At 39.8% G+C, this 26,514-nt stretch overlaps 2 protein-coding genes across 2 annotated transcripts in view; both read right to left on the bottom strand.

Annotated features, from left to right (window-relative positions):
* The window catches only part of LOC308314377 (uncharacterized protein), a 25,632-nt gene extending 10,354 nt beyond the window's left edge, over window positions 1-15,278 (bottom strand). Inside the window, exons 1-14 of the mRNA XM_080761978.1 lie at window positions 15,256-15,278; window positions 15,096-15,168; window positions 14,712-14,891; window positions 14,409-14,609; window positions 14,175-14,316; window positions 13,954-14,087; window positions 13,710-13,863; window positions 13,492-13,596; window positions 13,019-13,117; window positions 11,231-11,377; window positions 10,989-11,066; window positions 10,717-10,864; window positions 10,470-10,619; window positions 10,202-10,274 (exon numbers count right to left, since the gene is read on the bottom strand). Coding sequence (XP_080618104.1) covers window positions 10,202-10,274; window positions 10,470-10,619; window positions 10,717-10,864; window positions 10,989-11,066; window positions 11,231-11,377; window positions 13,019-13,117; window positions 13,492-13,596; window positions 13,710-13,863; window positions 13,954-14,087; window positions 14,175-14,316; window positions 14,409-14,609; window positions 14,712-14,891; window positions 15,096-15,130 — 1,646 coding nt within the window. The 5' untranslated portion in view covers window positions 15,131-15,168; window positions 15,256-15,278. The remainder of the gene's footprint in view (window positions 1-10,201; window positions 10,275-10,469; window positions 10,620-10,716; window positions 10,865-10,988; window positions 11,067-11,230; window positions 11,378-13,018; window positions 13,118-13,491; window positions 13,597-13,709; window positions 13,864-13,953; window positions 14,088-14,174; window positions 14,317-14,408; window positions 14,610-14,711; window positions 14,892-15,095; window positions 15,169-15,255) is intronic.
* LOC308314507 (cocaine esterase-like) lies at window positions 15,139-26,514 on the bottom strand (the record flags this gene model as incomplete). The annotated part of the gene is made up of 15 exons (XM_080762138.1): window positions 15,139-15,168; window positions 15,332-15,405; window positions 17,459-17,606; window positions 18,539-18,622; window positions 18,871-19,017; window positions 19,230-19,331; window positions 19,430-19,534; window positions 20,150-20,303; window positions 20,705-20,838; window positions 21,027-21,165; window positions 21,286-21,475; window positions 22,549-22,566; window positions 23,436-23,528; window positions 25,378-25,450; window positions 26,365-26,514. The coding sequence occupies 15 exons, from the start codon at window positions 26,512-26,514 to the stop codon at window positions 15,139-15,141; spliced, it is 1,641 nt and encodes a 546-aa protein (XP_080618264.1).

Here is a 26,514-nt window from a genome sequence, read left to right as displayed (position 1 = left end):
ATTCTCACCTCTTTCTGAATCTTCACTATGTCATCTATGGTTAGCTTCATCACACAATCAGCAACCTTCTCAGTGGTAGAACTGTCACAGCTAGAAATGTTTGCTATAGTCTACAAAGCAAAAATAATGCATCTTACTATGGATCTTATACATCTTACTACCAAGATGTTATGCACATGTACTGTATGTCCTTGCATTCATTTACTAATTTGTAATTACAAAACTAACCTGGGCTACAGGCAGAGGGTTGGAGGAGTAGAGAAATTCAGTTGCTGCAGTGCCACTCTGTGCTATTGCACCATGAAACAAGCCAGCAGACAATGGAGACAGAAGCTGCCAATATAGGAGAGGAAAATATATTCAAGATATTGGCACCTTGCTGTGGGTTAAATGTTAAATACATTTGCTCTGGGTAAAAAAAAAAAAAAGTTACCAAAGAGGTCAAATATAAATAATAAATCAAAGTAAGAGAAAATAAACAAATAAGACAACAATAAGGCAACAACTAGAAAAAGTGCCCTTCTGGGCAAGGTCTCCACCAGGAGTATAGGAGTGTGTGTGATGTTTGGCAAAATCTTTAGGAGTAATCGGTGCAATTCTAGGTAAAACAGGAATTGGCCTGTTATAGCGCCACCATGAGGCTATTTTGTGGCATTTTTTCCCTCTGCCTAGTGGGAATGTGTGTGCATAAGTGCACGGAAATCGCACGCTGTGTTAAGTTTTGAGACATTTTGTTGAAAACGGACCAATCCTGCAAACTTTGGAAGGCAATCTTAGCCATTGTGGATGGAATATGGACTGATCCGTGTTGATCACATGACTATAGAGATTGTGTGTACCGATTTGTGTGATGTGTGGATAAAATGTGTACGGGTAATCTACAGAAATGTGTTTAGCAAAAGTCAGCCTCAAGGTTCGTCGTTGGCATCCAGGGAGTGTGCGCACACAGTTTGGCGTTGTCCGGGCCAACGGAGCCGGAGATTAGCTGTTCATGGACGGACAGACACACACACACACACGGACGGAGTGCAAAACATACTCTCTCCCCATGCCTTCGGCCTGGTGGAGACCACAACAACCTTTAAAATAATCAAAATTACTGCCACCATTCAGTCCCATTCTATTTTGCTTGTAGAAGGAGAGCACTTCCTCCTCCCCGGCAGCAGCTGGAGAGGATGTTATTGTGTGTGTGATCATCGCCCATCTAAGAGTCTAATAGAAACATTCATATTTTACCTGTGAGATAACATGAAGTTACTATTTGAGCTGCTAAACATTGTCACATTTTTTATCCAGCACGATCTGAGCCGCATTTCTGATAAACAGGACTCTAAATGCCTCCATGCCTCAGTCTCCATTGTTTACGGAAATGCATTAGGATCAGGCCTGGAATTTCATCATTTTAGGGGCAAGGCCACTTGGCCTTTAGTGTGGCACAAGGCCAAGTGCCAAGGCATGAAAGCCATCAATTAAAACAATGATTTTAAGTCCCCAATCATTATTTTAGCTTAAACATTGGTTCAGAACAGTGCTTCTTAAATAAATAATCACAGCTTTAAATAACAAAATATATGGGGTCCCAGTGCACAGATGAAAATCATAATGAAATGGCCTGGGACCCTGTCTCCATATAGGCTAATTCATATACATTTAATTTGGGGGTCCTTGAAATTAAAATGGCTAAGGATCAGTGGATTAAACTGAGTTAATTCACAGAAAATACAATGACAGACCGCCTACATTCATTTTACATTCATATAGCCCTATGTTTCTGTTCTGCCTTGTTTGTTTTTGTCTGCTATATTGTCACAACTGTGTGATATGTTCCTTGTTTTACATTTTCTTCTATTGTTTATACTGTGCAAATTGTTCAGAACCTTCAAACTTTGTTTTTCGAAAGGTGCTTTATAAATAACATTTATTTACTTACATAACTTTTGAATGAGGGCTTGGTTTAGAAAAGCCTATATTTTGTGCTAAAGTAATATATTGAATAACATATAAATGTAGATGTTAAGGCTAGACTGGCATAGCCTATGCCATTGTGGGGCTGCAGGACTGAGGACTCTGGAGATAAGTCAAGTGTAAAAAGCATTTTGTACAAGTGTGTGCTTATGAAAATTTACCACGTTATGTCCGCATTGATACAGAAATGAATGATTATTAAGCAAGCGACGCGTGGTGTACAGTGAGCGCACTCTGGTGCTTGGCTAGCGTTTGGCTAGCGATATTAGCCGTGGCCAGCTTTGGCTGTTTAAACAATTTACTCTGTCAACTAACGTAGCAGACGATAGCATGGTAAATGGTGGAGGAGTCCTGCAGTCTATGCTGTTGCGTGGTGTTGTTTTGTGAGTTTATATCCATGAAGACGAGTCACGTTGGTCTTAACACACAGGCTCTGTGTGATAATAATCTTGAAGCACTGCGCCAGCCGGGCCGAGTGTCAGTGAGTGAGAGGCTGAGCTGTCAGTGCATGCGTGCATGGAGCGGAGGAGGAGGGAGGAGGCAAAATAATCAAACCACATGGCAAATGGCAACACAACCACAATACAGACAATACAAGTCTGCGCGACACGTTTGGGGAAAGTTACCGTAATGACTGGAAAATTGCACAGAGGAAAAACTGTAAAATGAACTGCTGTTGGCGCCGTTCGGGGCACATGGCCACCACGGCCACTGTGGCCGTATGGGCATATCATTTTTCGAGGGGCACAAGGCCGAAGAGAGGGGCATCGACGGCCATGGCCGCCGTGAAATTCCTGCCCTGATTAGGGGCATTAGAAGAGCTATCTCTCCAACGAGAGGCCTGATCCATGGTAAGTCATTGATATAATGTTATCAATAAATAGGTTAGGAAGCTATAAAACACGTAAAAGGCGTCATTGGCGCTGCAGGATTTCATTAAAAAAGACATGAATTAAGACTTTGGCCAAATAAGAGTTAAGACATCCACTCTGTGTTCAGAGAAAGATAAATATTTCCTAGACCATTCAACTGACTACTGAAGATTTATATTTCTTAAATCAGATATCATTTGTTTAGGTTTTGTGTATACACATATGTTTTCTTAGTTCTTACTAATGCAGATACGCTGATTCCACCAGCAGACTCCCCAAATATGGTGACGGAACCTGGATCTCCTCCAAAGTTGTGGATGTGCTCTTGGACCCATCGCAGGGCTTCCACCTGGTCCAGTAATCCAAAGTTTCCTGGTAGATGCTTGTCTCCTGTGCTTTATGAACATAGACGTTTGCAGAGCATAAATAGATTAGAAGAGAGATAGGAAGGAAGGCACTGTTGCTTAAATACATACAGTTTGAAACAGCAGTACATGGTTCAGGGGAGGACCCAGTCTTACTTACCTAAGGAATCCCAGTATTCCAAGACGATATTGTATCAGAACAACAACCACATCCTGGTAGGCAGCCAGAGCAGATCCATCATATCCTGATGCAGAACCCATATCAAATCCTCCTCCATGGATCCACACCATGACCTTAATGACAGAATAAATGACACGTATAATCTCTTGAGAAAGACTGTTGGCTCCTGTTGTAAACACAACAGGTTTGAGTTAATGCTTTAAAACAAATGATTCCTCATCAGAGTCGTGAGTTCAATACTTACGGGCCGTTTAAGACTCTTAGATGGTTTGGAAGGAGTGTAAATGTTGAGATAAAGGCAATCCTCAGATATGTCTGGGAATTTGACTTCCATAGATAGATTGGTCGCAATCATAACCGGCCATCTGACATCTTGAACACACCTGTTAAGATGCATTTAGGTTGCCTGAAGTTAAGAGTGAGGTCTTATTTAACATGGATTATAATTTTCTATAGTATACAGGAAGCTTAAACTGTGTAATTTACACTTATTTTATGCCCCTTACATAAATGGTTGTTGCGTAGCATTCCTCACTCCTTCCCATCTCTGTGCAGGCTGGGGTGGGGTCAGTCTCAGAGTTCCAACAGGTGGCTTGGCAAAGGGCACTCCCAGGTAGGCATGGACTTGTGTATCTTTCCCCTTTACACTCACATACTTGCCTCGAACACTCCCCAGTTGTGTGTGGATGACTGGTGCTATTAGTATTAACACAGGCACATATCTATGATGAGGCAGATGCAGTTGGAAACTGGACAGACAGGAAGCTGCACAATCATTTTTAAAGATAATTCTGTTTGTATTTTCCATCTCATTTATAGCCATTAAATTACAATACTAAGTACCAGCAGGCTACTGAGGTTTAATCTTTACTGTTGTTTTTTTTGCCTATTTACAATTTTCTGTTCTTTTACTTCTACTCTACTACATCTCAGATACAAATGTTGTACTTTTACTCCTCTACAATTGTTTTGACCAGTTACTTTGCAGATTTTGATGATTATAACAAAACAGACATTATGCATTTCGGCCATTTTAAAGTAGCCGATCTACAAACGCACAATGCGTCGCAATGCCACGCATGAGCTTGTAAATCTGCCATTTTCAATTTTATACATTTGAAAACTTGTGAAATGGGACAGTCTGCATAATGACTAGCCTACTTTGAGTACATTTTTTCTTCTTTAATATGCTGTATGCATGTCCTTTGTCACTGTTTGCTTGCCAATGTTGCTTAACCATGACCACCATGTGAGCGCATGTGCGTGGGTGGGTGTGTCGAAAGAATTCCTCATGGTTTGATTGATTGATTGATTGAAATATTTATTAACAGTTTGTAGAATTACAGTACATTTCAAGCACAAACTCAATACAGAGACCGTTAACTGTGAGTGGATTAAGCAATTAAGCATTACACTTGTTTACAACAGGGTCCACATTGTTCAATTTATCAAAACATTTAGAGACATACAAATAGACACTTCTATGTAGTTAAAGAACAGAACAGGAATTCATCATATAGGAAGCAAAAAGGGAAAAGATACATATACAGTGAGGGGAAAGGGTGGGGGGTGGGGGGGATTCAGATTTTACAGAGGCCAGTTTCGAATTGCAGCCATCCGTAGGTGCCCTTTGAGAGCGGTTTTGAAGGAGTCAAGGGATTCACATGTCTTAATGACTGTTGGTAGGGAGTTCCACATTTTGGTGGCATATAGGAGCGAAAATAATTTAGTCCCTTGCTTGTGCCGAATCTGGGTTGTACATAGTTTGTTGCACTCCCTCTGGTGTTGTGGGTGTGGACTTCGTTTACATTAAGGAAGTATATTTAGACAGGTACATGGCCCAACATGGGTATCTTAGTGGTGTATCGAATCTTGTGGACCAGACCCATTGCAAGATGCTGTACTCTGTCGTCTTGGGGGACCTGTCCCTGTTTGATGGATCGAGGTTTACTATGTGGGTGATGACTGGAGCTATGGAAATGGCTGAGTCTCTGAGAAATTTGGAGGGTATATCGTCATGGCCAGTGGCCTTGTGGGGTTGGAGGGCACTCCGTTTTTTAAGTACCTCCTCAGTTGTTACCATTGCCATTTTAAAATCATCTTTACAAACACCTAGGTTTTTGTAGAAGGCTTTGATGTGCTCTACAGTCTACACCAAAACGCACAGAGTGGGAGGGCAGTTTGTTAACCAGCATTGTTGCAATGATACCATGGAGCAGCTGAGTCACCCACTTTAATTACCCAAAGCCACGAAAGTGATACTTTATGCCCTTTGGCCAATCACTAGTGCATAATTAATCAATGTCGGTCTGACGCCGGTGTTCTATAGTCCTGTTCTGTTCGGCGGTGTACCAGATCTGCTCGGCTGCTAAATGTTCTCAAACATTACTACTACAAGCACGTTATTGAGGTAAAAGTTCGCCCACGGAGAACTCAGAGTCTCAGACCAGAATAACAGTCAACATGATTGATTGATTGAAATATGTATTAACAGTTTGCAGAATTCCACATTTCAAGCACAACTCAATACAAAGACTGATAACTGTGAGTGGACGACCGAATTAGCATTACACTTGTTTACAAGAGGGTCCGGTCCACCTTGTTCAAATCATGTTTTAGGGCTAAAAGGCAACATAATGAACTAAATATTAAGTATCGTCAACTTACCTTCCAGGTCTGCAGTGGCACTTAGAAACCATGTGCATGTTGCTATTAGGAGTGTGGCTGCCTTTGCAGAAGGAGACTTCATGTTTTTTTTGTGAGCTGCCGCCTGCCAGGCTTAAGCAGCAACAACTCTGGTCGAGTCGGTGGATTGGAGTGGATAAAAGACGCGGAAGTGGTCGGACGCTGAAGTACTGCTCCCGAAGAATATGGGTTGGACCCATAGACTGTACAAAATATGGACAAAGCGTTCCGCGGGTCTAACGTGAACGTAAAATGAAGCCTGTCAGTCCTTGCAATGGAAGTCGCCATCTTTCTAGATCCGTTTTGGCCCAGCTCAGGCCAGCTGGCCCATTGGCTGGCCCAGACAACGAGGCGGGACTTCCCCCTTCTTCTTCGTTGGTTTTTATTTTGACTCGAGTGGGTGGGGGATCCCGTCCATAGACTGTAACGGTAGCCACGCCCCTCAGAACATGCGCGACTTTATGGTCATTTTTTTATAAATGGGACCATCATTTTCCAAAAAGAATATTATGACATTAGAAATGAGACTTTAAACTAGTGACTGGAAGCAAAAAGTATTCATGACCATGTTTATTAAGGTAATACAGTCTAGGTGAAGTTGGGCCAAAATACATGGACTTCTATGGGGCTATGGGTTTTTCTGGGTCCAGTGACAGCGCCACAACAGGCCATTATATGACACACACAGAGATTTTGAAAACATGACCAATGACAAAAAACTCCCATATCTGCTGGGCGAAGTACAACAATGTGCAAACACAGCAGCAAGATTTGTGAGTTGCTGTGATAGATAGGAGAAGGATATCAAATGGAACACAACCACCCTAAAGACTAATCATTGTGTATATTCCTGCACTATACCTGCATTGAGTGACCTTGGTACATAGAATTTGATCTATTGAAGATTCTGACCTTCAAATGTACATAATTTCTGTTTTGATTGTATTGCTGTATTGTTGTATTGTTCCTTCTGCTTTGGCAATGTAAACGTATGTTTTCTCATGCCGATAAAGCCCTTTGAATTGAATTGAATTGAATTGAATTATATGAACTTTAATTTCCTTAGTGGCTTCACAAAATATCTCTCTGACTGCCCCCCTTTTGTTGGACCAGAGCAATTTTTTACAGTCTATGGACCAGAGTTGGACTAGCTAACTGTGACCGCCATAGATATGGCATGTGCTATTATTGGGCCATAACGCAATCTACACCGCTTTAACTGAATATCTATGAAGAGAATGTCCCGTAAAGGAATAGGTGCCACCATAATGTCCCATTGTCGTCGTCCCCCAGCCACCCCTTTTCCCCCTCACTGTAGGCCCCTATGTTTATTTTCCCTTTTTACCTCCTTATGATGAATTCCTGTTCTGTTCTTTGGCTTTATAGAATTGTATATTTGTACGTCTCTAAATGTTTTGATGATTTGAACAAGGTGGACCCTCTTGTAAACAAGTGTAATGTTTTATTGGGTCGTCCACTCACAGTTAACAGTCTTTGTATTGAGTTGTGCTTGAATTGTACTGTAACTCTACAAACTGTTAATAAATATTTCAATCAATCAATGTTTTTCAATATTTATCCAGGATAAATACACCATATACTGCAGCTACAATGGTAAAACATCAAATTATTTTTATTAGCATGAGATTCACAGTTCATTCACAGAATTCTTTTCAGGGAGATAACTGCAGCGATAAACAATGCATGACTGACTTAAAAATAAATTACAACATGGATGATCCCGAATAGTTAATATACCATTATGCATTTAAAGTGTATTCAATCTGTATATTTTACTAACGTTGGACACATTAACATTAATGAAATCATCCAGCAATTTCAGCATAAATAGTTTCAGATCAGATGAGGAACACAAAGGGGTCTTTTTTTTCCTTCTTTTTTTTAAATATTATATCTACCATTGATATCAAAGGCCCCTTTGTGAACATTTCTCATTAACCTTTGAAGATCAGAAGGAGGACATTCTTGTTTATGCTGGTGATGATGATCATCAACAATATGTAATACAGTATAGTTAATCAGATTTGTTTTGTTCATGTCCTCTGGTCAAAGTCATTTCATGGAGAAGGCACATTTAGTCTTAACTCAAGATATTTGTGAATTCAAAATATGTCTTCCAGTTGGTATAATAAACATTTAATACAGTGTTTAAAAATGTAAAAATGTAAAAACCTTTTTACCCTAGTAGCAATCTGAGAACCCATTGTCAAAAAATAAAGGAAAAACAGCACCCTCTTTTCCTTAAGTCTGTCTCGAGGAGTCGAGAGACTACCCTAGTAGTAACCACTAACCACCTGTGTTAACCTCTAAACCCTGTTTAACCCTATAGCAAACCTATTAGACCCTAGCAAAAGCCTATAAGACCGTAGCAACCACAACCACCCGTTTTAATCATGGTTAATCACTGAAATATTTGCGAAAATATTCAATTACTGGGACTTCCATCCGTTTCTTATTAATCAAATCTCTCTGATGTAATGTGGCTGTACTTGCGGTTGATAGAAACCAGTAGTCGGGACAATGCTCCACACGTCCCAAACTCTTCTCCCTTCTGGCTCCAAAACTGTGGAATGCACTTCCCATTGCAGTTGGAACTGCAGCATCACTCCCAATCTTCCACTGTAGTCTGAAAACCCACCTTTTCAGACTCCATCATGGCCCATAGCACTTACCCTACCCCCTTAGATAGCATTTCTGTAGACTTAGATAGCATTTGATACAGACTTATAGCATGTTATGTAGACAGCACTATAATTGCATTGTACAGTATGTAGTCATAGCACGTCATAGTACATATGTACTGTATAGCATAGTATAGTATATGTATAGTTTCATTATATAGATATTCCACTGTTACGTTATTAGCTTACGCATGTTTCATGATAAATGCTTTTTATGTCATGCTTTTTTGTTCTTGCTTAATGTAAATCGCTCTGGATTAAGAGCGTCTGCTAAATGCCTAAGTGTTTTATCGGTGAGTGAGTGGAATTAGTCCGGCAGTCGAGGTAGACAGGTGGGAAATTTGATATATAGTCTTAGTCTTTTTTATTGGCCTAAAATATTGTCTATATTATTATATACATACTATATTAATGAATCCACTTGCTGACCGGCTGTTAGTATTGGGCAATTTGTTTTATAGGGGTTTCTTGTGACCCTACCATTAACATCCTATGGCAGGCAAAAATGTCAAACTTTCGTTTTGCTTTAAGTAGCATGTGACATGTCAAACTAGGGGGTTTTCATGATTCTGAATCCATTCCAAGCATTAGTTTTGAACAAAAAACACAAGCCTGTTGGCTGCCAGACTAAATGCAAAGAGGAGTGCTGTCCATACTACAGTTCAGTGTGCTCTATATTCTCTTGACTCTGGTGAATCTTCTCAGGAACAGTTTGAGTCAGGAAGGTGTAGCGGTCCTTCTTCAGGTGCTGAGCAGACATCTGTTCCAACCCAATGGACAGGTAGTGTTCATCAGCACCGTACTGCTGCCAATGTACCAGGCTGGCTCCATTAGGTGACCTACAGTACATACACAGTTGGTTGTTCTTAATTAGGATGATAATGATTTGTTTATATAGTGACTACAGGTCAATACATGCTCCTTCCTACGTCAGAAAAGCTCTATATAAAATAAAAAAACTGGACACCTGTGTGTGTGTGTGTGTGTGTGTGTGTGTGTGTGTGTGTGTGTGTGTGTGTGTGTGTGTGTGTGTGTGTGTGTGTATATATATATATATATATATATATATTCATTATAATTCATTATTCATTATATATATATCGATATATATATTATTATATATATATACACACACACACATATTTTCTGGATAAAGTGTTCTGACGTCAGAACTTGTATGTATGTATGTATTGCGGTTTACACTTTTATGATCTAATTATAACATACTGGCCCTTGAGCGTATTATTTAAATTGACGGTCAGTTTCAGCAGTGAGATTTATTAGGACAGACCAAATGTACTCTAGGATCAGCTGTATAGGATTTCTTGATAAATCTCACATGGACTTTGGCTTAAACTCATTCCTAGTCTAAAATATACGCTGTGTTGTACACATAAATGACAGCCACTGTGTATAGAAGTGTAATCCTACCCCGTCCGAGCAAAGTTGCCCCAGTAGCTCATCATAGTTTTGCTGAGCTGTTCCTCTTCTTCTGTACATGATACTGTAGAGTGATTAAGAAAATGGTTTAGTGAAGCTTCTGATGTACACTTTCAAAAGGGTATCGATTCTTGGAAAGCCAGAGCCAAATTTATATTTATTATCTTCTATTAATTATTTCAATTTGAATACTGCACCCAGAGCCAATTTTATATTTATTATGTTCCATGAATTAAATATTTTTGAATATTGCACTTACTCCCAAATATGGCATAGGAAGTGATAAAGCAGTTTCCTAATACAAAGGTGATTTCATCACCATGGTCTGATCCAACAAAGCTTGGCCTTCTCTCCTGCAGGAATTTGGGTGGATGCTGGTACTCATACAGATATACAGGAGCACCTGCATCTGGTTGTAGACAAAATGAGGTATGCGAGTTTCAACGCCAATATTCAAGGGAAAACGGGTTAATACCATTCTTAAGATTACAACATTTTTTACTTACCTCTGTGGGAATTTGCCGTCTTAATGGCTGGAATGGTAAACAGCATGTCTCCAAGCAGCTCTGTAAATCCATCTCTAATTTTCAGTCGATCTCCAGAGGTTCCAAGATATTCATCTGCCACAAGCTCTTTCACTGAGCCATCTTTCAGCTTGAGAAAGAGAGAAATTATTATTATATAATAATTATTAATAATTATAATATAATTATTATATTATCTATAATCATAGAAAACATGACAAAACTCAGGCCATGCAACACAGTGTTTGTCTTACATCGGGAAAGAACATGGCTAGAATAGGCATGACATGTTCCCGGTCCATTCCCTCTGTCCAGTTTGGGGGAGCAATGAACTAGATGAGCAAGATTGTTTTTTGTTTTTTTTGTAGAAAAAAGAAAGAAAAGAAAAACAGAATCAAAACAATATATTTCAGAAAGACCTGAAGTAAGTGAACTCAAAATAATCCATTGAATGTTCTAATACAATGATATCAAAGATAATGTCACATGTACTTACCATAGGCAGTAGCCAGCCCCCTTCATGATTATTAATGCCTGTTATGAAAGGTATTTTAAGAAGTTCATGGTTTTGGTACAGTTCATCCACAGGTTTTGTCATGAAATTTCCATCAACGGTGACGGGGTACCGGTGATACATGTTTTCCTTGAGAGAAAAGCATACCAATGTGTAAGAGATTTAACCCATTTAGACCTGAGGATGATTCTATAAATGCCTTCTAAATCATGAGTTTTCTGAAAAACCCATGTTTCTGTTTTTAAACAATTTGAGCCCCCATGTAAATTGCATGAGGGCTTTCGTTCTCTAACATTCTCTAACATTTTCATGTCAAGGACCCCCAAATATAATTTTACCCTAATGGAAAGGGGGTACACAAGCACATGGCCGTTATCCGCTTGCCTTCTCCTAACCACTCCGTTAGCACACATCTCTCCATGCACAAAACATCCTGCACTCCACCCGAATCCATATGCACTACATCGCTTCCCCACAACCATGCACAAATATTACTTTTGTCAGACACACTGTTATTGCGCAACATTTCGCTGTGATGCAAATTACATCACAAATTCCTCATTCCCCACCCTGTCCCCTTTTCACTGCACACACACACACACACACACACATTCACATACATGCGCGCACACACACACATACACAGGGCGCAGCAGTACGGTACAGCACAATACAGCCCTGTACACTAGGGCACAGTATGCTACAGTACGGTACAGTATTGTACAGTACAGCACAGCACAGCACAGTACAGTATGGGACAGTTATACAGTACCGTACAGAACCGTACAGTACAGTATGGCACAGTTCAGTATGATACGGTACAGTATGCTACAATACGTTACAATGGTAACGTAACATACAGTATGGTAGTACAGTACAGTACTGCACTGTACAGCACAGGGAAATACAGTACAATGGAGAACAGCACAGTACAATAAAGTACAGCACAGCACAGCACAGCACAGTACAGTAGCATAGAGTAGAGTACAGTACAGAGGAGTACAGTACATTACATTACTGTACACAACAGTACAGTACAGTACAGTACAGTACTCCCGCTAGGTTGCCACATTTGCGACATCGCAACGTGGTATATAGAAACATTGCCACTTGCCATGCTTGCTTTTATACGGGGGAAAAAACAAGCAAAACAAAAAATAGGGCCACTCAGTCAGGTTGCCAAGTTTACACTTTCCAAGCAACTGGGTATGAACACATCATGGGTTGCCATGTTTGCTTTTCCAAGTAAAAATAATGAAAAGAAAAACAGTATCGCCCTCCCGCTATTGCCTTCTTCCCATTTGCGATGCGTGGCGCTAGGATGAGCGGCCGAAGACCCGCAAAATAGTAGTATAATTATGTAATTGGCCGCCGACCCCTATCTGAACATATGTTGTTCTAGTGACCCACCAGAAGCAAAGATTTTCGTTCAAAACATTCGCTCTGAAAGAATATATATTCAAAGATTTGCGCCACATCTTCACGACTTTTCAAAAATAGTAGATCTACAAGCTCGTAGCGCGCTATGAGCTTGTCGATCTGCTATTTTTCAACAGCTAAAGTATAACATGATGCTTAAAACACCAAAATGGGTTCCCGTACTGAATGGGTTAAGATGTGGAAGCTCTGCAAGTGGAAATCTCAGGGAAGAGGTACTGAAATGAAAGTAATTGTCAAACATTCAGAACAACCAATACATTTCACTGAAATCGAATCATTCTATATGATCAAGTTGTTATGTCAGCAGATGATATCTAATACATGTCTAACCTTTTCGAAAGTCAGCATAGCATCAATGTCCATGGATCTCAGGCAGTCAGCAATCATTTTTGTGCTTGTGATGTCACATCCTGATACATTGGCTACAAACTGGCAATAACAATCAGAGAAATGTACGATTTTAAAGAACAGAAACTCTTGTTGGCATCATGTACTACATGTATTTACCGGTACACATTTTGAACCCAAACATTTAATCTCAGGATCCATTTGGGAATGACATGGGCATGGCTACAATGTGGATATCGGACTATATGTGCCCATGCAGCCTTTTGCATTAGTTATTTATGTCTACTACTACAACTAATTTGGGCAAGATTTCATCCAAATCAGAGCCTCATTGACTTCCAATATAAAACTTGGCCAGTGAATATTGCAAAGACATATCTGAGGGAAAGAAATATGTTTTTTCTGTGGCCTACTAACTTTTATGCATGCCATAAAAAAGTAAACTGCTAAATAACCTGTGCTATAGGCAAAGGATTATCCGTGAATAATGAATCCATTGCAGCAGTGCCACTCTCAGCAATTCCACGGTGAAACAGGCGATCAGACAACGGAGACAGAGCCTAATAATTCAAGAAACACAAAACATAGAATAAACGAAACATGGCCTCTATAAATTCATTCTGTGTCTGTCATTGAGTTTAAGATAATCGTTTTTCTGTGGATTGTACTGTACCAGGAGGGACACGCTCACTCCACCAGCAGACTCCCCAAATATGGTGACTGAACCTGGATCTCCTCCAAAGTTGTGGATGTGATCCTGGACCCATTGCAGAGCTGCCACCTGGTCCAGTAAACCAAAGTTTCCTGAAATCTGTTCATCTCCGGTACTGAAAAGAGTAGATGATCAGGAATCGCTAAAACAAGTCACCAAGGCACAGTTCCTCTTCCTCAGATGTGCAGGACATCATCTTCCTCACCTGAGAAATCCCAGTGCTCCTAAGCGATATTGGATCAGAACCACTACTACGTCCTGGTAAGCAGCCAGGCCACTACCATCGTACAATGAGGCTGAGCCAGTTGATAGCCCTCCACCATGGATCCAGACCATGACCTAGGGAGTAGAACATTGACTATCTTTATCATTTTAATTTGACTAATCACACTCACCAATTCCATCAAGGAAAAACAAGGATCTTACTGGGAGTTTGACATCTTGAGTATCTACTGCTGGAGTGTAAATGTTGAGGTACAGACAGTCTTCTGAGATGTCAGGGATATCTGCTTCATTCATGAATAGCATCTTTATCAGATCCAGAAGCATCTGTTTATTTTGGACACAGCTGTGAAAACAAACCAAAAGAGTATTCCAGTTAAATTATGTGGAACAGAACTCAATCCAATAAATACCTACTGAACTGCATGAATGACTTACATGAATGGTTGTTGGGTGGCATCTCTCACTCCTTCCCATCCCTCTGCAGGCTGGGGTGGGGCCAGTCTCAGAGGTCCTACAGGAGGCTTTGCAAACGGAACTCCCAGGTAGACATGGACCCCCGTATCCTTCCCCTTTACACTCAAAAGCTCTCCTCTCAGACTTCCCAGTTTTGTGTGGACTACAGGCCCCGTCTTTGGTCTGTTGAGAAAAGTATCATACAGTGATGCTGCAGTGAGTTTCACCCAGACAAAACCTAATTAAAAAAGGTACATTTAAATAGGAATAAGTACAGGATCATACAGGTCACTGTTCTCCATCTGTTCTCTATGTTGTCTGATCTTCTCAGGAAGGGTTTCAGTCATGAAAGTGTAACGGTCCTTTCTTGGGTGCTGACCAGGTTCCTGCTCCATCCCAATTGAGAGGTAGTCTCTCTCTGCTCCATACTGTGGCCAGTGTACCAGGCCAGCTCCATTAGGTGATCTATAATTGCACACAAACAAACAAAACCAATGAGGACAGCATGAAGTACATTAAGTCATTGCATTTACCGAAATGAAAACCCCAGTTCACAGTTTGATTTCCTTATTGTATTACCAATAAGTTACCAAAGTTTCCTACAATCAAACATTCTTATAGTTACTGGATCAAAACAATAAAAAAAATCTGCACATTGAAGAATCCTACCTTGTACGAGCAAAGTTGCCCCAGTATTTCATCATAATTCTACTTAGCTGTTCATCTTCCTCTGTACATGAGTCTGAGAGAGAAAGAATTATAGAGATGGTGTTAACAAAAATCACATTATAGACTACATGATGAGCTGCAAATTCTAGTCTTGTTTTACCTTGCACTATGACTTGATCTTCTGTGAAACAGAATCCCAAAATAAAAAAGATTTCATCCCCATGATCAGAACCAACATAGCTGGGTCTCTTCTTCTTGAGCATGCTGGGTGTCTCCTCAAACTCATAGAAGTACACTGGAACTCCTGCATCTGTTTGGAGGATGAAAGAAAGTAATGAATTCATGTCACGCAACATACTGTACCTGGTCTTTGATTTCTTCTAATGGTTTTCAGAATAGCAGGTATCAAGTATAATAGCCAACAATCAGGATAGGCCTACATAGTCTGCATTTATCCAAAGTGCTTAATGCACTTTTTTTGGTGCATTCACACACAACCATACACGATACACCACCCTCATAGGCATGCCGTGTCTTGTTCAAGGACATGAATATGCATTTCCTGCTCTATCCATGTTTGGGATACATATTTTCTCGGCAGCATGTTGTGCCTTTTGTCAATGGGTCTCACCATATTGTTAAACCCCACTCTGTTCCCCTGTGGAAATGGTCATGTCCTCTGCAACTATTTCAATGAGTAGAGCAAGGGTTCTCAAACTTTTATATGCCACAACCCCATTTTATGGGGGAATTTCAAGGTGGAGTAGTTTCAAGGTGGAAATAAAGGAAATCTTAAAATAAAATCATTTTTGTTGGCCTTATATCTGAATATTTAGTAATAGTTAAAGCAGTGCAAAATAAGTTTTGCACAAATCTATGTATTTATATTCCCTGGAATAACATATTTTGAGATGGGGGTCGGCGGCCAAAATGAATACATATATTTTTGGGGGTCCTTGAACATGAAAATGTTCGACTGACATAGAAAGAGGTTTTTCAGAATACTGTCAGTATTTAGAAGGAATTTGTAGAATCATCCTCAGGTCTAAATGGGTTAAACAACATAGAGCTTAAAGCAATTTCACTTAAACCCATACAGGGCACCACAAATGTTGCAAATGACACTGTTGCAGAAACAAGACCCCTTTTCCCTTATTACATTTTATATAAGTAATCTTGTATGAGTAAAGTTACCATGACTGGCAAATAGTTTTGATATTCCACACTTTTTTCTGGCAATTGCATGGCTTCTAACATTAATGGGAGGGGACCATTTCTTATTTAAAAAAGAGCAAGGTCTTAAGAGGGGCCTCTATATTTCCTAAATCGCGTTCACTTCTGCCCCTAGGGTGTAATATGTCGATGAAATACAATTTCCACCCAAGCATGCTTGCGGCCTAACTGCTACAACCCACAACTTACATAACACTGGCTGGGCAACCCAGCTCTTTCTGGTTCTAAAATGTGAAGTGAATACATTTTCTTATCTCACTGAAAATGGCATGAAAATAATAGCTAAACTATGACAAGAGCTCTGGAAGTCTATTAAAGGATGCAAAGGGTTACCATTCATCTTTGAGTTTTAGTGAATAAAACATTATCTTTACCAATCAGTATGGTAGAACATACAATATAACTAATACAATTTTGGTGGTTGTAGTTGGTCTACGTGTACCTGCCCTTCTATTGAGACATTGATATGTGGGGAGCATCGCAGTCCCGCCCCCTACCAGGGCCCAGGAAATGATTTCCCCATTCATTTTCCTCATAGACATTTCAAAAAGTATTTATAAGCCTTTTAAGCCTCGTACAAAGCCAACTCGAGTTGTGACAAATCATGACAACAAACTGATTTTCGGGTCGAACAAATATTTAGAAAGAAGAAGCAAACGGCAGGTTACAACACTTTTTGGTCCAAAATATTGTTTGTTTTTATGATTTGTCGCAACTCGAGTTGGGTTTGTACAGCGCTTATAAGGTCTTTAAATAAATACGTTTTGAAATTTCTATGGTAAAAATGCATTGACTTTTCCTGGGCTGTGTGTGCTCCACTTCCTCTCGATTTGATCCAATGAAATCCAATGAAACTGGTCAGATGACCAATGATATCCAATGAAATCGACAGGAAGTGGAGCACACACATCCCAGGAAAAGTGTGGATAGGACCACTGGTTGACAATGTGGTTTATCCTATCATATCCTATGTTTATCCTATGCCCAAACAGGCTTTCTGTATTAGCTCAGCAGCAGATGCCTGCATTGGGGACCCGGGTTCAAATCTAGTTAAGACATGAAAGTAAACAGATTGCAGCTTTAAGTTCTGTTGATAAACAGAACCTAAAGACATATAGCTATAATCTTACCTCTGTGGAAGTTTGCAACCTTAATGGCAGGAATGGCAAACACCACATCTCCAAACACCTCAGTAAGAGCATCTCTAACTTTCACATGATCCGGTGAAGTTCCCATGTATTCATCAGCCAACAGCTCTGTCATCCACTGGTCTTCAGGCTAGATCATAGATAGAACATTCAATAAGGCCTTGACATATAAAACACTGGAAGTGGTGAATGGGGGGAGGATGTGGTCTAAATTGAGCTCTGTGTGGACAATGCTGCTCACTGTCTCAACAGGTACTGTAGCCACAACTTTCAGTGAGTGAAGCCTTCTCCCCAATGATGAAATGATGAAATCATCTAAGCATAATTGCTTTTGCTTAGCAGAAATGGAAGTAAAATATATTTTTGTGAACGGAAATGCCAGCTTCCTTACGGGAAGTTTAGTTCCGGAGGTACTTTCTATAGAGCATTTAGTCTCACGTAGCCAGACAACTATATCGGTCTGGTAACGTGAGACCCGGGGGGCCACAGGCTCAAGGAATAGAGTTTAACCTGTGATGTCATGCCGTACTTTTTAAACTTTTTGTGTTTTCTCTATTCATTTGGTCATTAAGGTCCACAGAATGAGGCCTGCTCTGCCGGAAACACTGCGGAAAAAGGTTATGGACATTTTTGTATATCACACCATAGACATGGCTACATTTTCCAATTTTCATTATGCTTTAAGTAGCATGTGACATGTCAAACTAGGGGGTTTTCATGATTCTGAATCCATTCCAAGCATTCGTTTTACACAAAAAACACTCCATGGGTTGGCCTAAATAAATGTGCCCAAATGTGCTGACCTCATCACATTTGTGATGACGGCTAAGGCCGTTTTTAGCCCAAGGATTGTTGGAATGCTTGGAATGGATCATGCATATAGAATCATCTACCGGTGTGGTATACAAAAAAGGCCATGTAGCAGAGCCAACCCTAATGACCTACTATAGAGCATTCAGAGATTGTGGAATAGTTCAAACAATAGGTTAAATCAAATATAGGGCAGGAACGTTCTTAACAACAACGTTTGATACCAGACATTGTTGATACCAGTTATCTTACATTGGGGTATGTATACATGGACATAATGGGCAAAGCTTCTTGTCGGTCCATTCCATCCACCCAGAGTGTAAGAGGACCCATGAACTGTCATAACAAAACACAGAATTATACATAGATAGATATAGCACATGACTTTATGGAATTATACGCGATAATTGGAACAATAATGATGAGTGAAAAAAATACCCACAGTTGTGGTTTCCACTATATACAGTATAGATAATAAATGTATAAACATGCTTTCAGATAACATGGGTAATGTAATAGTATGTGTGTCCAAATTTGATTGGATGATTGGATGATCGTATTGGATTATGATTATGTCAACTTACATGTAAAAAGAACCACCCTGCTTCATCACTATTGTACCCAATCATGAGAGGCACATTGTGCATCTCATGATTTTGTAAAGCCTCCATTCCAGATTTGAGAAGGAACTGTCCATCAGCAGTCATTTTACTTTGTAGTAGTACTTCATACTAGAGACCAAAATAAAGACAATAGACACAGCTAAAAGGATATAAAATAAATTACTTTTGCTATCTCCTTCCCAAGCATCCCATCATGTCAAGATACAATGAATAATCCGTTTCCTGGTTTCATGACAATAAAACATGCTTTTTATATTCATTGTATGACTTTAAAAGGCCTTCTATGTTGACATTTATCAGCGAGATCCAAACATGCTCACCTCTTTCTGATACTTCACTATGTCATCTATGGTTAGCTTCATCACACATTCAGCAACCTTCTCAGTGGTAGAACTATCACAGCCGGAATAGTTTGCTATAGCCTACAAAGAAAAATAATGGGTCTTACTCTGGCCTTGTTATGCACATCATGCACATGTATACGTCCTTTCATCTAGCCATTTGTAATTGCAAAACTAACCTGGGCTACAGGCAGAGGGTTGGAGGAATAGAGAGGTTCACATGCTACAGAGCCACTCTGCGCTATTGCACCATGAAACAAGCCAGCAGACAATGGAGAAAGAAGCTGCCAATAAAAGAGAGGAAAACATATTTAAGAAAGGTCAAGATATTAACACCTTAATTGAAGGGTGCCGTGTCCGGCTCATTATTCCGACAGCGTGTTAGTCCGACTAGCGCCTTACTAACCCTGTCCCTACTCCCTCGCACACAAAGCCGCGTAGTCTGACCAATGAGATGTCAAAGTTATGAGCACCCCCCCCCCCTAATTTTCCCATTCATGTCAATGGGGAAATGTAATGCACAAATAAATTAATCAATTAAATTAAACTATACAACATTTCTCAAAATATGAGCGTACCATTCCCGATGAAGCCGGTCGATTTGACATATGGCTTATGTGTGTGCTGTGTGTGCGACTGTGCGTGCGTGCATGCGTTTATCCCTTGGACTATTTATTAATATGTGCAATCGTATACTTTTTTGCATCATTAATTTGAAATTAATGATGCAAAAAAGTATACGATAATTTCCCATTCATAAAGTAGTCTGAAATGCATAGCTCTTGAAAGTATGGAAATATTTCCTAGACCTAAACCGTCTAATGACTTGCAAAGTTGCGAAGATTCATATTGTTAATAATTCAATGGATATAATATATAATTTGTTTATGTGTTCTTACTAATGCAGATACGCTGATTCCACCAGCAGACTCCCCAAATATGGTGACGGAACCTGGATCTCCTCCAAAGTTGTGGATGTGCTCTTGGACCCATCGCAGGGCTTCCACCTGGTCCAGTAATCCAAAGTTTCCTGGTACATGCTTGTCTCCTGTGCTTTATGAGCATAGACGTTTGCAGAGGTATGGTAAGGTAAATGTATTTATAAAGTGCCTTTCATAACAAATGTTACAAGGTGCTGTACAATAAATAAAATGAAAAAAGCAAGAGCATCACATAGATCAACCATAAAATAAATCAACAATACAATGCGTTACAGCAGAGCAGTATATTATAAAATACATATACATGCACAGTACATATAATAGATATTACGTTTTTCCATATTTCGAGGGGGGGGAAAAGGGTTTGGACCACTTTTTTCCTGTGTGGTTCAAAGTTCATTTGATGATCAAATAAAACTGCAAAGTTCTTTGAAACTTTAGTGAACAGAACATAAATAGGCTACATACAGTTTGACACAGCAGTACATGGTTCAAGGGAGGACCCAGTCTTACCTAAGGAATCCCAGTATCCCAATGCGATATTGTATCAGAACAACAACCACATCCTGGTAGGCAGCCAGAGCAGATCCATCATATTCTGATATAGCCCCCATATAAAATCCTCCTCCATGGATCCACACCATGACCTTAATGACAGAATACATTTCATGTAATCTCTTAATGCTTCCCCCAAACACCCTGACTATAGTCATGAAGAAAACATACTCAAACCAGTTGTATTTACAGTATATCCTTAAAGGATATACTGTACTACTGTAAACACAAATGGTTTTACATATGTTTTCTTCATCTGAGTCGTGATTTCAATACTTACGGGCAGTTTATGACTCTCAGATGGTTTGGAAGGAGTGTAAATGTTGAGATAAAGGCAATCCTCAGATATGTCTGGGAATTTGCCTTCAATGGATAGATCGGCCGCGATCATAGCAGACAAACTGGCATCTTGAACACACCTGTTAACATGCATTTAGGTTGCTTGAAATTAATTAATTAATTATTTAGCATGGATTATCTTTTTCTATACAGGAAGCTTATAAACTGTGTGTAATTTACAGTAATGTTTTGCCTCTTACATGAATGGTTGTTGTGTAGCATCCCTCACACCTTCCCATCTCTGTGCAGGCTGGGGTGGGGTCAGTCTCAGAGGTCCAACAGGTGGCTTGGCAAAGGGCACTCCCAGGTAGGCATGGACTTGTGTATCTTTCCCCTTTACGCCCACATACTTGCCTCTCACACTCCCCAATTGTGTGTGGACGACTGGTCCTATTAGATGCAGATGCATGTGCAAAAATGGACAGACAGGAAGCTGCACGATCATTTAAAAAGATTATTCTGTTTGTAGCCCGCCCCTACTTGTATTTTCCATCTCATTTCTTTTGCCAATTGTTGGAGCTATTCACTGTTTTGTATTATTTCCTGGTGCCTCAGTGACCTTTTGAATTGTATTGTTTTGAAGACAAATAACGTGCTACACCATTAAATTACATTAAAGTTGGTACCAGTAGGCTACTGAGTTAAAGGCAGACTGATGGACATGCATGTGGAAGATCAGCAACACATACACAAACTTCACGTTTCTAGTTTTTGCTTTTTGCATGTCCGTGTTTGCTTGCCAATGTTGCTTAACCATGACCGTAGAGGAGCTCTTGAATAAACAAGAAGGTGGCCGCACACACCAATAGCCAGAGTACCAATATTTATTAGGACAGCAGGTAAGACAGGAATATCCAACGTTTCGGCGGTTAAGCCTTCATTACCTGCTGTCCTAATAAATATTGGTACTCTGGCTATTGTTGTGTGCGGCCACCTTCTTGTTTATTCAAGATCTCCTCTACAGTTTTCTCCCGTGTGTCGGCACCGCCACAAGGACTTTGGTGTGAGCCTCTTTGTACACAGTGCTTAACCATGACCACCAGCTAACCTATAATATTTTGGAGAGCACGTGCGATGCGTTTGTCAAAAGAAAAAATGAACACCAGGTAACAGCTATAGGTCCACCCTAGCTTTGTTTTTTGTCCACAATCAAACAAGTGAAAGGTCTACCTAGTTTTTCAGTGACTTAATTAATAGCATGGACCAGCTGAGGCAGACCCAGTGGGGAAATTAACCCGCCACTTCGATCAATGGAAATCAATTGTCGGAATGGCGGTGTGTCGAAATGGCACTCTGTTCCCGACCCAATTTACCCAGTTTTGGCACAGCTTGAAACTTGAAAGCGATACTTTTATGAATGTCTCTAATTGGCCAATGAGCTGAGGGGGGGGCTGTTGCATAATTAATCAATGTGATAGCTAGGGCAGCTATCGCATTGATTAATTATTAGTTAATGGTCTCACCTCTCACCTCGCCTACGCCTAGCATGAGGTAAAAGGTCGCAGGTGTTGTTGAATGACTAGCCCATGGCGAAAACCAGAATCCCTGCAGAATATTAACAATAATGATAGTTTACTAAAGAGGCAACAGATTAAATGTAGTGTAAGTGATTTTCTTCCGTTAATAATAAGTGTTAAAAAGCTCTATATTGTGATAGTACTCATTGCTATAGACCCGGAGTCTCCATGTCTCTTTTTATTAAACAGAAAATGCATTTTCAGGTCAGGATACCAATTTTAGTCAATCAGTATACAGATTAAGTGGAATTGTAGGTGATGACACAAAGAAATGAGCAGACAAAATTGGAACTGGAACAGTACCCTATGAGGGCGAGAAGCGCTGCGGTGAAACAATACGGCACAGTTGAGAAGCAGGAGTTAAACTAATCTGGTGTTAGTGAGGTCAGATGTAGATCTGGCCGGCTCCATATATGCAGATCTAGTATGTCAAACCATGTATGGCTACCCAGGGTTTAACGAGGTCAGTGTCGTGATCTTCATATGGAGATCCAGGTGATGATAGTCAGCAAGTGTACCGGTATGCTGGTAAATGGCTACTCACTCCTGATTGGCTGAAATTTTGTCATCTACCCGAAAGTGAATTTTGTTTATTAAAGAGCTGGAGAGACAGAGAGACCCGTTACTGAACAACATCAAACACTATAGCAATGATTACCATCAGATTATCACAATCAGAATATTGTGATTTAACCTTTTAACAAAAAACCTTTTGTTTTAAGCAAATAAATATCACTTAGGGCCCTATACCCTACCTTTAATAATGTGAAGGCTCAAATTTCCATGGTCGCAAAGAAAACCACAGCCAAAAATATGAACTATCGTAAGCTTACCTTCCGCAGTGGCACATATAAACCATGTGCACGTTGCTAGGAGTGTGGCTGCCTTTGCAAGAGACTTCATGTTTAGGCTACTGAGCTGCGAGCCTGCAGGCAGGGGCAACCCAAGTGAGCGAAGTGGAGCACTCAGATAATTTAAAAGACGATGAACTAAACTCACTTGCCCTGTGGCATATATTGAACAATATTGAGCACAACCGCACGGACCACTTCTCTTCTTTCTACCGCAGTCAAATACTGAGCATACAGTAATACTCTATGGTATTGAGCAATATGGGTTGGGCCTATACGACCTCCCCCTTGGCTGTCCAGAACTTAACTAGGCCTATACTGCTGTCAGTGAAATACAATTTGTATTGTATTAACTGTTTTACCAATTTACGAACGTTTATATAAAAATAATTTAAGTCACAGTTCCTAATTCCCTAGGGATGTCTAGTAAAGACGGTGTGATAAAATGATTCACATTATGCTATATTCACAAACAATAAAGCAGGTTCAAATCACAAACAGTCTGTGATTCTAGCCTACCTGTTTGTCTCCAGTTAAGATTTTGTTATTTCAAAGCTCAAACTGGACACATTAAAGTAAATTAATGAGCAAATGCAGGATTAATTGTTTTAACTGGGTGAAACTGGATAAACTCCAGAAAACGGGTTAAGAGGTCATGGCCTGTAAAGTCTTCCCACCCAGGTAATTGTTAACAGGATGAGTTCGATCATAGATAAGAGGATGCATAAACACTAAAAATCCACCCAAAATAGAGTTTTATGGCATTTCATGCAAAAAACCTTGTCTAAGTGCATCAAATTTGCTTTCTACAGTGTTTATGAATGTGTATATATTTGATTGATGATGAATGTATTAATTAATGCATATTAACCCCTTCATGCCTGAAAACCCCCAAATCCCATAACATATATATCTTTGGTGTTCTAAATCTAAATGCATCAAATTTGCTTTCTAGAGTGTTTATTCATGAATGTGGATATGTACATGTATATTTGATTTCAGAACAGGATTTTTTTTTAAATATTAGCCCCTTCATGCAAAACAGGAAAATACCATAAAATACAATAATCAATGCAAATGCATTGCAAAATAAATTGTTATTTGGAAGTGGTCATGTCCACCACATCCCCTTTCCTATGAATTAACTCTTTCAGGCTTATCCGTGAACATTCTACACTAAAACATCAACAGAACATTATGTGCATGACAAACCATACAGGTTTTCACTCTTACTTACAGCCAGCCACACTTTTTAATTGCACAAATGTCATCTGGGGTAGGTTTGTAATCTTTAGGTAGATTGGTATAGGGCTCAGGCCTGATAGATCTCTTTATTCCATCCAAACTACTCTGGGTCCCATGCTGGTGGAAGATGCCCATTGACATTTTGCCACAAAGCTGCTTAAAAGTGGGCTCTTAACATTCTCAATTAATGATTGATGTGTTGGTGGTAGAGCAGCTACCTGTAGGTTATTTTCTCCCAGAAAAATAGTCTAGTTCGTCCATAGTTTCCTTAACGGAACAGGACCTGAAGGTCCAAATGGCACTTGGAATGCCTATAGCACAAGATGAGGAGTGTGTGGAAATCGACTTTGCAGACGTCCTCCTCTTCCTCTTCCATATCTTTCATGCCTGACTCAATCTTGGAGCAGATGTGACAACTCAGGGCCAAGGTCTTCAGGGTCTCTTGCTTCAATGTTATTCAAATATTCCATCCTGCACTGTGGCCGTACCTCATGAAGGTTATATGAACTGGTGGTCCACCGACCATTCCATCCTCCAGCAATGGGTGGTGTCACATAAAAATAACTTTGAACATGTGGAGGTAGCTTTTCAGGTAGTACAGGCCATAACATCAGAAGATGGAGAAGTCAGTCATCTCATGTTAAGACTAGATGTATGACATCAGCTATTGCAATCTGACTCAAGGCTCTCATCAGGTCCTCTGCCTCTGGTCCATCTACGATCCCACTCTGTAGCACTAGCTCAGCCATCAACTGCAGGGCACGCAAACACATTCTGAAGAAACTTCTTTCACATTAAACATCTGACAAAACACCAGAAAGCCCACTTTCAGCTAATAGTGAACCTACTAGGCCTATATACGTACAGTATAGTAAAATCATCAAGGCATAGCATAAAAAGTTACACATTGTGTAAATTGTGGTTGTAAATTTGTAATCTGTAGCCTACAGCAATTAAGTGATCATATTCATAGCTTTAATGATTTACAAAATGCTACTCTCTTCAGCTTTATTAATATTTGTGTTCTATAGACTTGTATTATTTAATGGGGTTAAAGTACTCTGTCAATTTAAAACATTGAACATGACCATATGGATACTGGTCTTTATTTAGATGGCCTGAAAGCGTTAATATGCCACCACCTGAAAATAAATATGCTACAGTTTCACTAATACAGATTGTAGAAAGCAAAGTTGATACATTTGACATGCTTATTGTGCATACAATCTCAAAAGATATATTTGATGGAATTTAGGGATTTTCGGGCATTAAGGGGTTAATAAGCATTAATTAATAATGCATTAATCATAAATCAAATATGTTGTGCATATCCACTTTCATAAACACTGTAGAAAGTAAAATTTGATGCATTTAGACCAAGTATATTGCATGAAATGACATAAAACTCTATTTTGGGTGGATTTTTAGTGTTTAGGACATTGAGGGGTTAATAACTAAAAATGCCCAAGGGAGAAGACGTTTTGACCCGGATCCACTGACGGCAGTTATGGGAGTCAGGGGGCCCGGGGTAAAAAACGGTCTACTTTCCAATATAACATGGTAAAATATGTGACTCTACTGGCTCGCAGACTGATACTGTTGAATTGGAAACAAGCACAGGTTCCGACTCGAACTTCACTTATGAGAGATGTTATGCACTACTTACAACTCCCACATAGTTAAAATCATCCAACAATTCTATACTGGCTTTTCTTGCACTGTGGGAACAAGCATCCAGCTTTGATGTACAATCCGGAGTGCGCCAAGGATGTGTGATGTCAGCATTACTTTTCAATCTTGCAATAGACTGGGTCAT

This window comes from Protomyctophum bolini, assembly GCF_963924005.1.
Source record: "Protomyctophum bolini genome assembly, chromosome: 4".
Lineage (NCBI taxonomy): Eukaryota > Metazoa > Chordata > Actinopteri > Myctophiformes > Myctophidae > Protomyctophum > Protomyctophum bolini.
The sequence above is the reverse complement of the archived record's forward strand: the minus strand, read 5'-3'. Positions and strand labels throughout refer to the sequence as shown.